This window comes from Rhineura floridana, chromosome 11 (genome assembly GCF_030035675.1).
Source record: "Rhineura floridana isolate rRhiFlo1 chromosome 11, rRhiFlo1.hap2, whole genome shotgun sequence".
In the NCBI taxonomy this organism is placed as follows: Eukaryota; Metazoa; Chordata; class Lepidosauria; order Squamata; family Rhineuridae; genus Rhineura; species Rhineura floridana.
In genome coordinates, this window is record NC_084490.1 from 40,752,128 (window position 1) to 40,763,533 (window position 11,406).

At 43.3% G+C, this 11,406-nt stretch overlaps 1 protein-coding gene across 1 annotated transcript; it reads left to right on the forward strand.

The window, feature by feature from the left end:
• Nucleotides 1-805: 805 nt before the first annotated feature.
• Nucleotides 806-10,942, forward strand: LSM12 (LSM12 homolog). Its single transcript, XM_061589683.1, has 5 exons — nt 806-1,226; nt 4,069-4,202; nt 6,043-6,152; nt 8,179-8,305; nt 8,943-10,942. Exons 1-5 carry the CDS (start codon nt 1,106-1,108, stop codon nt 9,033-9,035), a joined length of 585 nt encoding a protein of 194 aa, XP_061445667.1. The 5' UTR covers nt 806-1,105; the 3' UTR covers nt 9,036-10,942.
• Nucleotides 10,943-11,406: the final 464 nt, after the last annotated feature.

Genomic DNA, 11,406 nt, shown 5'->3' on the forward strand with positions numbered 1-11,406 from the left:
AATTCTCATTGGTGGGGTGCAGAGTTTTGTTGCGATTTCCATACTTTCAAAGTAGTAAAGAGATGTTTGTGACTAGTGACCACCTCTCAAATTTAGCCCTGGGGTGGACAGATAAGGATCTACACCCCCCACACTCACAGAAGACCCCCCCCGCTCTCGATGTTTTGAACCACAACTCCCATAATCTCTGACCCCTAACTTATGCTCTCTGGGGTTGATGCGTTCCCCAAACCTGCTATATAGGCTGATTCAGTATTAAATCCCACTCCGTTCAGCCTCCGTAAGGCTGCAGCCCATACCGCACTTTACTGAGCGCAAACCCCATCGAAGTTACCTGCACCTACTTCTAAGCAGACACGGCTACAATTGCACTGTTACTCTCAAGTGTGCATAGTCTGCCGTTTTACAGCCTACTCCTAAACTTATTCTCTAAGCATTAACCTTCAATGTGAGTTCAATGAATTTACTCCCTCATAGATGTGTTTAGGAATGTAAGACCCCCTTACTGGGGGAATAAAGCTGATATTCTATACTGACTTCTGAGTAAACATGCCAGGATTGTGCTGCAATAGGTTCCCTTGACCCCAGATTTACACTTTAGGATGGACCGCCACGGTGTTCAGCCGCCCTCCACACAGCTCCGCCCCTTTTGCCTACACCTGGGCCCCTCCCTCCTCAAGTCGGCTTCTTGCTCGCACCGTCCTCTCTTCCTTTTTCCGAACGTTGGCGGCATCTCCCACTCACCCCCTTTCCCGAACCCTCGGCCGGCCAGGCAGCCAATCACCTCTCGCCTTGCGCGGTGACGTCAAGTGCGTGCGTGTGTGCGGGAGGGGCAGGCGCGCAGGCGGGGCGCCGTCGCCTTGGCCACTCCTCGTTTTTTTTTTCCGCCTAGGCTGAGCCAGCCAGGCGGCTAAAAGGAAGCAAGCAGGCGCCCGGGGCCCGGGTTTGCGCGCCGGGACAGGTCTCGGCGCCCCCCGCTTCCCCGCGCCTTTCATTTTTCTCCTCTCGGCAAAGGCTGCTGCGGCGCAGCGGGGGCGCGAAGGGTGCCGCCGCCGCTGCTGCTGCTGTTGCCGCCACTGCCGCCGCAGCCTGGGCCTGAAACAAGATGGCGGCCCCGGGCGAGTGCTTCAGTGTGGGCAGCCAGGTGTTGTGCCGGACTTGCCAGGACCAGCGGCTGCAGGGCGAGGTGGTGGCCTTCGACTATCCTAGCAAGATGCTGGCGCTCAGTATCCTGACTGGAGGAAACGGGAGGGCCCAGGGGGTCAAAGGCAGCAAGGCTTGATAGCGGGGCCGGGCCTGCGAGGGGCTGCCTGGCTTTTGGGGAAATGGAGATGGGGAGAGGCACGTGAGCTTGCTTGCTTGCATGTTTGGCCTGATCCGGCGTCGGTGGCTGGAGGAGGAAGCCTCAGAGCAGATATGTGAGAAAGCCTTGGGGGACGGGAGTTATCCACAGACGAAGGGAAGCCACGAGTATGGTTTTTGGGAAAGGGAAATGATTTGGGGAGGTGCTAGGATGAAGGGGAAAATGAAAGGGATGTCTGTTGAGCCTGGTGGGTATATTTTGCCTATTGTGAACCTCAGTAAGTTGAAGACTTGGGGTGTAAGCCTGTTTTTTTAGTGAAAGGAAGGAGAATTAGGCCACCTTGTTCAGCGATATCTAAGAAAGGGAAACTTGAAAAACAAAGGATCAGATACTTGAGGGTAAGAACGAAAAACGAAAGCTTTGAAAGTGTGTGTTGCATTAACAGGGTTGGGAAAGGTGAAGTCTGAACCAGGACATGAGGCATGGTTTGAGATGGGGTGTGGGTGTGCTAGAAAATTGCTTTTGGTAGTTTGAAGAAATAAGACCAGTACAGGGTTTTTAAGGATGAGTGTAGGAAGAGCCCCTCAATATGAAAGGTGGGAAAGCCTCTTAACTTCATACAGGGCTACCACAAGAAGGCAAGTGCATCAATTGATTTCTCAGCACTTGAATGTGTGAAGTAGACCCATTGAAAAATGGTGTATTTGAAGTGATATGAATGTTTTCTATGTTAAATGACTGGCTGCACATGGTAATGTTTTATATGAACGCTTAATGTTGCTATCAAGTGATGAATGGGTATATTACAAATCCTTACTGAGAAACATGATAATTAGGTTTGGGATATGTATTAACTGCCCACAGTGATGATGTCAGTTGAGATAAGGTTAGTGTTGAAGAAGGGTTTATGGTGGGAGTCTTCCCTCACAAAGCCCTAGGGTCTGCATTGAGCACATTCGGGCAGCCACAAACCTTTGGAAGCTAATAGGACCTAGACTGTAGTTAGCTGCAGAAATCTCACTGGAACTGAGTGAAGGATTTGGTGGACCTGAGAAGAGGTTGAGGGGTGAGGGTGGAAATCCAGCATTTTGGTGCTGAATTATGTTTCTGTATGTGTATATCGGAATTTTTAGAGCATAGGTTTTGGTAATATGCTTGCACAATGTGATAATCCTTGTAGCTTCTTTCTCCATTCTGGCAATGAGGAGTGCAGAAGCAGGGGAGTATTTTCTTGCATATTAGAAGTCCATTATGATTTTTTTATTCACCCAGACAGGAAGTGGTGATTGCTTCCTCCCCCTCTCAAGTGTGAGATCCACTTTAGCTGCAGTTAAGTGTTTTGTGGGCACCAATTGCTGACTATAGTTAACAATGCTGTACCACTTCACCCCATGGATAAGGCAGGCGGCAGGGATTTGAAGTGGGGAGAAGGAATATGCAGTAGTCTCCATTATGTCTGCACAGGCTCTCCGCCACTGTACCTGAAGTAGTTTTCTAGAGCGTAAAGGATATTGGCCTCAGGTATTTCAGCTTTTGTTGGATCCCAATTGCAAGAATCCATTGCTTTGCAAGTTGATGGTCCTCCCATGGATGACATGAGCCAAAGCAGGGTACTTCATATATACATGCTGTTGAGAATCCAGTTAGGTTTTCACACTTTTTGTCATATGTGCTCTCTTTCTAGACGTTGGGTTCATACAATTACGTGTGGTGTGGAAAAAGTGGGTGTAGAGAAGTTTTTCACATTCCCTTATAATACGAGAACCCACGGTCATCCAATGGAAGTTGAGACTCTGGACAAACCAAAGGAAGCTCTACTTTGCACAGCACATTGATAAACGAAGGAAGTAATGACCACAAGATGTGATAACCTTCACCTTAGCTTTAAAACAAGTGGATTATTTCATACTGGATAAAGCTATTGATGGCTACTAATTATGATGGCTGTATATTATCTCCAGGGTCATCCAATGAAGCTGAGATGTTCAGAGGCAGCGTGCCTCTGAATATTAGTTGCTGGGGAATAACAGTGGGGAAGGGCTATTGCCTCCATATCCAGTTTGTGGGCTTTGCATAGGCATCTGGTTGGCCACTGGGAAACAGGGTGCTGGATTAGAAAGGTTCATGGTCTGATCCAGCAGGGTTCGTCCTATGTTCATAAGAGTAATACAGGTAGGCGTGTTCTGAGTTAATTGACAGCAGCCTTACAAATAAGTATAAACGGCCCTCAAACGTGTGTACCACCTCTCATCCCCTCAATGTACTGGTATGTTTCAGGCAGTTTGAATCGTGGGACTGGCAGGCTATGGAAGGAATAGTTAATTTCCACAGCCTTCTGGATGCCTAAAAAGTGTTAAGTACATTCTGTGTTCACATTCCACCTGTTCAAAGGTTTGGTTTTTGTATTCACATCCCTGGAATGTAGCCTCGTGTATTTGAAGTGAGCCATCCGTTCGTTGCTGATATTGTTAACTTGTTAGATGCTGCTTTATGGTAACATATTACAGTGATATGTTACCTACTGTAACATGCTCCCATGTTGCCACTTTCTTTTTTGGCATAGAATATTTATAACAACTGCACCTGTAGGATAGCTAGCCATAGGTTTCACCAGTGAAATGCATGCAGAGATTACAAGCATCCTTGGGAGCTGCTCCTGTCAGACGTCATGTATAAACACTCTTCTTTCAAATGGTACCCTTGACTTCTCTTTGAAATGTTGAATGATATTTTTGGGTTCATTCCTTAACGATCTTTTCCTCCAGAATGCCCTTCTTCAAGTGGCAAACCTAACCATGCAGATATCTTGCTTATAAATCTACAATATGTTTCAGATGTGGAAATAATTAATGACCGTACAGAAACCCCCCCACCTTTAGCTTCACTCAATGTTAGCAAGGTAAGAATACTTTGTGAAGGTAGGTTTTCCTGTCAATGAGAGTATTGGAGCAACAGTTAAAAGCCATTTACAGCAAGGCACACTCCCTTTCTCTATTTTAACAAAGCTGGCTGCTTTGTGAATTTCGACCTGACATGGTTAGCTATGTTGTAGTCCTTGGGTTAGTACTAGTGCAATGAGCAGGTCTCAGACCATTGTTTGTACCCTTCTGGTATTTGACTAAGAGTTCAGAATTGTTGAGAGCAGTGTTTCTCAAGCTCCCGGGGGGGGGGTTAAATGTACTGTACAATATAAGTAACATTTGCATTTTTTATAAAAAAAATAAGTGCTTTGCTTTTATTATTAAGCCCAAATTTTTATTTATAATTAAAAGTCATGTTATTTCAATCCTTTTGAAAATTAAAATAAAATAATTAGGGGAGCCAGTTTTGAAAGGGATGTGGGATTTTTATGTTAGCTAAAAGTGGACGTGGGTTGAAAAAAGGTTGAGAAACACTAGTCTAAATGTCTAATTGGCTATAGCGCAAAAGAAAAATAAGCAACCTGTGCTTTAAACAATGGCAGTTTTAAATTTGGAAACCTTGGAGAGCTGTATGTGGTTTAACTGATGCATTTTAGTTATGATGCAGGTTTGTCATATATCTGGTTAACGCTGAATAGGATTTGGTGTTCCATTGCTGGCAGTGGGCCAGCCTTACACCTACAAGACTCTTGTGACTGTTCCTTTCCTAGCACCCTTTCTCCTCTTCCACCACCACCCCAGTTTTATCCCACTCCTCTGTTGAGCCTCTTCCATATCCTGTAGAAACTCCCAGCTCTGATTACCTTGGTGTGGGTGCAATTGAAAAAGAATTAGGAGTCATGAGAAGAGAGCCAGGTTTTGTGTAGGAGCCAAAGATTCCACACTTCTGCCTTTCTGCACATTGTTTGTAGGGGTGGTATGTGGAAGGTTGAAAGAAGACCACTGTATGCATACACTTTGCACGCTCTCAGTAAATTGCCCCACTGTACACAGTTTAAAAGGCAATGAGTGTGTCATGTGAGTAGAAATAGTACATAGGCTTAAGAGCAAAGCCATCTGGCCTTCCAAAAAGAGGAGCTAGGTAGAGCATTACTTAAAATCAAACAAATGGCTATTTTATCTTGCTGAAATACTTACCACTACAATGTCAATTTACTGCCTTTCAGGCTTGTGTGTATAGTGGTATAATTTTGCTAAGCAGATTCGCCTTTCTGGCTCCCACACCCCTTGGAGGGAAACCTCTGTCCTCTAGAAGAGAAGATTCCTCATCACTGGTGTGTGAACAATTGAAAATACTGACTTATGGATATTCTGTAAACGTGGCTTAGCTCTTGAAGAATAAATAAGGTATGAGCTTGGCCATAGAAGACTGCTATTGCTGTCGTGCTACCTCTGATTTAGGATGATGGGTGACTCTTATTTCCCCCACTTGTAAAGTTTGGGGGCCATGTTCTCCACCCCTGCCTAAAATTATTTCTTTATTTAAAACATTTTATCTACTGCCCTTCATCCTATATAGATTTCAGAGTAGTGTGCAACCAAATTGTACTACAGATTACGTTAGGTTTTAGTGATGGCTTGTGTTCACCCATCCCTCTTCTATTTTTTTCAATATCTCATTACTTCTAAATTTTGTGAGTTCTGTGTGAGAGATGTCAAGTAAGTAGAGGGCTTCAGTTCATGAGCTGAGATTTGTCACATCCCCTGTTATCCAAACATTATTTTCCTGCACACGGAACTCCATTTAAGGCTTGTCGTGTCTGCAGCTGTTTGCAGCCCAAGATTAAGATCTTTGCATCTCTTATGTCTCGTTTCCAGCTTGCGAACAAAGCACGGATGGAGAAGGAAGAAAAGCTGAGCCAGGCGTATGCAATTAGTGCTGGGGTATCTTTGGAAGGACAGCAGCTTTTCCAGACTATACACAAGACGTAAGTATTAGGAGTGAAAGGAAGAAGATGAGGCTAGAAGGCAACTGGGGTGGGTGGGCAGGCAGGGAACTGTACCCAATTATTGAATGCAGAAATCAGTGTCAAGTGCATTCACCCCACCTCCTGTATTTCCACCAAATGGTAGTGGACCTCCAAATGTTTCCTACTTCCTTGAATTCTTTCATAACTGGATCCCCATGGCTGGCCAAGCAGAATATGCTAGGTAGATGATTTATTCGCAGTGCAAATAACTTGGAGTGTTGCAGTGTAGAATTTCTTGGCTTTTTTGTGTAGCATATATATGCACCTGACCCTAATCACCAGCTTCTGGTATGGCAGTAAGACTAACAAGGACCCTTTGAACACTTAAAAAAGTGTTTTAGGGATGCTAGAGCTGAATTGGAACTTGACCAGCTGTTGCAGTTGCGTTGCTACAGGGTCACAGGGATGGTGTGAATTGTGCTTCATGAAGCTTATATTTCTCCAAACTCAAATCACACACAAATCTGGTGTCTGTGAAGTCTGTGCATGTAAATACGCAGTTTAATATGTATCAATAAAAAGTTCACTAATTCATTGAAAATAGAACATTAGGATGGGTAGTTGAATATGTTAAAATTGTGGAATCAGTAAGAATGCCATTCCATTAATTGATACTATACATCTGTAAACGCACAAAATATAGTAGAAACAACTGAAAAAAACTACCTGTAATCTGATAAATAGTATTATCAATATTTCAAGTGCCATGCTTGGTTATCATAGATTCCAAAATACATTCTCCTTTGACAGCTTCCTGGAATTGCATTTTAATCATATCATAGATGTGTGACAGAGAGCATGCTAGTTCCTTGCATGAAAAAGCAATATTCAGTTTTTGATCAATATCAAGGCATTTCCCCAGGTGTGATAACTCCTTCAAAGTTAAAGGGCTGTCCTTTAACAAAAATGCAACAAGAAAAATATTTTATTCAGAGTAAAGAATGTATAATTGTTTTAACAGTCAGTTGTTATTCAAATACCTGAGACACTTCCTCCTTCACTAGCAGGATTTATTCTTATCTAATTGTTGGAGCTCTGCAAAGATTTGAGTAAAATAATGTAACTCTTCAGCAGCTTTTGTTGTTGGAATTCAGTTGATTGAAAAAAAGAGAATTGTCAAAATGAGCGACATGTATATTTTGCAACACTGATGTAGAGTATGGTTTTTCAATTACTGTTTTTGTTTCAGTTAATTGAGACTACACCTAAAAAGGAAGTACGGGCCATTTTTCAGCTTAGTTTATTATACAGTTCAAAATGCATGCAACACATTCAGTGATTCAATTAGTTGTAGGTTAGACTGGAACCCATTTTTAATTTTTCCTTAGTCATGGAATGATATCACTGGTGATCATCCATTTTTCTCCTGACAGTCAGGAGCTAGCTAATTACTTGAAAGAAGTTCACAGAGATGATTTCAAGTAAACAGCTGGGTCTTCACTGTTGCCAGAATGAAGCCTCAGTAAATTGAGTGCTAATAATCACTGAACAAAACTGTGGATTGACTGATTGCCGGAGTTGTTGTTCTAGAGTTGTAGTCCATGTGCTCCTTGAGTGTAGGGCACTCATGTTGAAGTGGTACTGTGCTGCTGCATTGCCCCTGGCATTGCATCCTTTGACTAGCCATGCTCCCTGACATCGGTGCTCTGAGCCTAGATGTCCGAGAAGGACCCATTGCATATGAGCAGTTGCTTGTGCATTGGGGGGGGGGTTCCACATCATATGTCCACACTCAATATGTGGAAGTTGGGGGTGCAGTTAGCCCAAGTATATCATGTCAGGGATAGAGCCAACAGCACACATCTGCTCTTGCTGTAACAGAGGGTGTCCTACATGTGAGTAACATTTGAATAGGTCTCCTGACTAAGGATGAACTAAAACTTTCTCTCAGCCATCGCCTGCTTCCCTCTTGCCCTCTGTGCTTTTCATCAACTACGTTTTTTTTTGTTAGTAAAACCATTGAACCTTCTGTTGCTTCCTCCAGTATTAAAGATTGTAAATGGCAAGAGAAGAATATAGTCGTGATGGAAGATGTTGTCATTGCCCCTCCATACCAAGTGGAAAACTGTAAAGGCAAAGAGGGGAGTGCCCTAAGTCATGTACGCAAAATAGTAAGTAGACCGTTGTCCAAGGACTGAGGGAGGGGAGGAGAAAAGAGGTATGGCTCAAAAGGCAGCCACCCATGCAAGACTGACCTCTACTATCATCCTTATTCTAAACTCAGCTGTCCATCCTTCCATTTGCCTTCAGCATTCACTGCTAGGTTATGTTTGGCTAAAGATCTTATTTTGCCCAAAATGTGTACACCTTGGGGAGAGGGGATGTGATTTTAAACTTAGATAATTAGTCCTGTCTGTAGAACAGAATGGAACTTCCCAGTGAGCTAAAAATGAAATTTCTAGTGTGTCCCATTTGAACTTTGCACTAGCTAGCATCCTTGTGTCCTATGCATGCACACACATTCCCAAAATATGCTTTCTTCAATATGGTAGAGGGTTGACAAAACAAGTACACTCTGGTGTGGGCTGAAGCAGTACTTCTCTCTAGATGATGCATTGCTTATCCCTCATTTAAAGAGAACTTGTTTGTTGGGTTATAGAGACAGTCATCACTTATAGGCTGCCCTGTAAATCTTCTTGCTGCAGCCTACAATTCAGCTAATCTCATCAACCATTAAGGTTCTTGTCCATACAGATGGGCCCACTTTGTATGGCCAGCACTAACTCTTTTGCCTCCTCCTTCGTCCAGGTCGAGAAACATTTTAGAGATGTCGAAAACCAAAAGGTGATGCAGCGTTCACAAGTCCAGCCAACACAGAAGGAAAGCGCCCTCTCGTCCTGAGTCCCGCCTGCCCTTCCTGGTTGCGACAGATTGCTCCTGCGGAGGGTGGGGGTGGGGGGAACCCTTCGAACACGCAGCAGCAGATGACACAGACGTCTTCAAAATGAGGTCGGGGGAGGGCAGGGGGGTTCCACTTCTATTTTGTGATGGCCCTGTAATGATGGGACCCACAGCTTCTGAACTTTAGACTTCAAAAACAAGAGAATAATTTAAAAACTCATTCATTACTTGACTAACAGACTCTTTTTGCCCACCAGGTTTCCCCCCAACCCCTGAACAGTCAGCTGTCTTGTATTTGAGGTTTTTCTCCCTCCCAGAATTTTTTTTAGTTTTACTGAAATCAGTTCCATACCACCCCTCTTCCTCCTGAACCACAGGAGAATTAAGCTCTGCAGTTGTCCTCATTAAAAAAAAAAAGATAGAGAAAACAGAAAATAACAACCTGACTGTGGTAATGTAATCGGGACCTTTGTGTGAGTGGCGATCTCGTTTGGTTTTTGTTTGCACAGGGCAAGGCTTGAATTAGCCTTATTTTTCTTATCTCGAAGTATATATATAATAAATATATATATATATAATGTCCTTTAAATATTTTCTGCTTCTTGCAGTACTCGGAACTGGGATCATGGCAGAAAAAAACACGCATATCTCCATGCTTAACAATCAAGCCTTTCGTTGGTGTTTTTATGTGTAGCTCTGAAAATCAGTTGTATGCTGAAGCTAGAGTTTTAATGGGCCGTGTTATTTGGAGGACATGCACTTGGGTTGCAGGCCTCCTCCTCATGGTCTCTTCACAAGTTGAGCTTGTATGATATCTTTCCATACATGGCTTTTAGTAATACCACTGGATTGGTGCTGCCCCTGACCAAAGCCCTATGGTACTGTTGGAGTCATCTTGTTCTTCCCAAAGGGCATGAAAATTGGGAGATCAGGTAACTTCCCTTGTGTCCATGTGCAGTTCCGTTAGCCATGCCAAACTGCTCCAGGTGCTCTCTGTAAGTAAATGTTCCTTGGGTGGAGCTTATGAGGAACAATGTGTGTTTGGCCCCTTGTGACTCATTCTGGGGCTGGAGAGGGACATGAGGCTATGGTCTGAGTCAACACATGGTAGTTCTCAGCCCCAATCTAACTGCAGTGGCTCTTTTTTCCTCTTAAATCAGGGCTTAAAGATCCACACTGGGATCTTTGCCATGCTACTCTGCAGCGAAGTTACATGAATCCCTTTGGGTGTGAGTGGTGCAAGTTTGGTGCTCTTCCCGAATAAATTCTACTTGTGGCATTGTCATGTGACATTTGAAACTTTCCAGTGATACACACCTGTACCAAGTAAATGTAAGAACCACTGTGAAAATGGCAGTTTGCTGTTGCCCCTCAATCAGAATATACTTGAGATCAGGCACAATTGCTGCTGTTTGGATGATTCAAACACGATGTGCTGCTGCTCTTTTTTTGTGGGGCGGGAGTGATTTTCCCTCTCTGCTGTGAGTAGTATAACACTATTTGTAGAATACTACCCACTTTTCAAGAAGTATTGTTCTCATCCAGAATTCTGTTGCACGCATTTAACCCATGTTGCTATAATGCATTCTGGAGTTTTCAGAACAACCTTAATCTCAAAGATCCTCGTTTCAGATCTGTTTACATTTTATCCCTTAATCTGTCTTTCATAAACATACTTGCCTTAGAAATATGTTCTGGCAAGTAAATAAATTTTGAACTTGGACATAAAGTGAGCTTACAAATAATTTTTTTTTGCCATGATCTCTTCTCCCCTTTCCCCCATTTTTTTTAAACAAATGGATCAAAATTTAAATAATTCAAGCCCTGCCTTTCAGAATGGAGGGATTTTTTTTAGTATTGTCTAGCAAAACCAATAAAAACCCAGAATTTTTTTAACCATCAAACAAGCATTTGCATTGGTGGGTTTGTGTCTTTTATGGATAGGAGGTAGAGGGTGTTTGAGGAAGAAGGGGTTGATTTTGATGTTACGAACCAGGGAGCATAACATTTGACACTTATATTGGTGTGTCCTGGATACACTCTACCTCCTGTGGAAGCTTGTAGAGCAGCCTGAGCATTGGAATTCCATTTGCAGTAACACAAGTGGTTATGTACATGCATACACTGGGTACTACATCGGATCTGTGCTTCTATAAATAGGTCACACTTCTGTTTGTTTTTAGTGTGAGAAGGTTAACATTTCCATTCTTGATGGCTGCAGGATAAAAAAGGCAGCCCACACTCTTGGAATGTGGGTAATAAGCAGAAAGCCAAAGCTTCAGAATACAAACCAGGCACCACTTCTTATACTCTCCAGGGCAATAACTAAAATTGCACTGTGGATGAATAGCACAAGCCCCTCCCCACCACC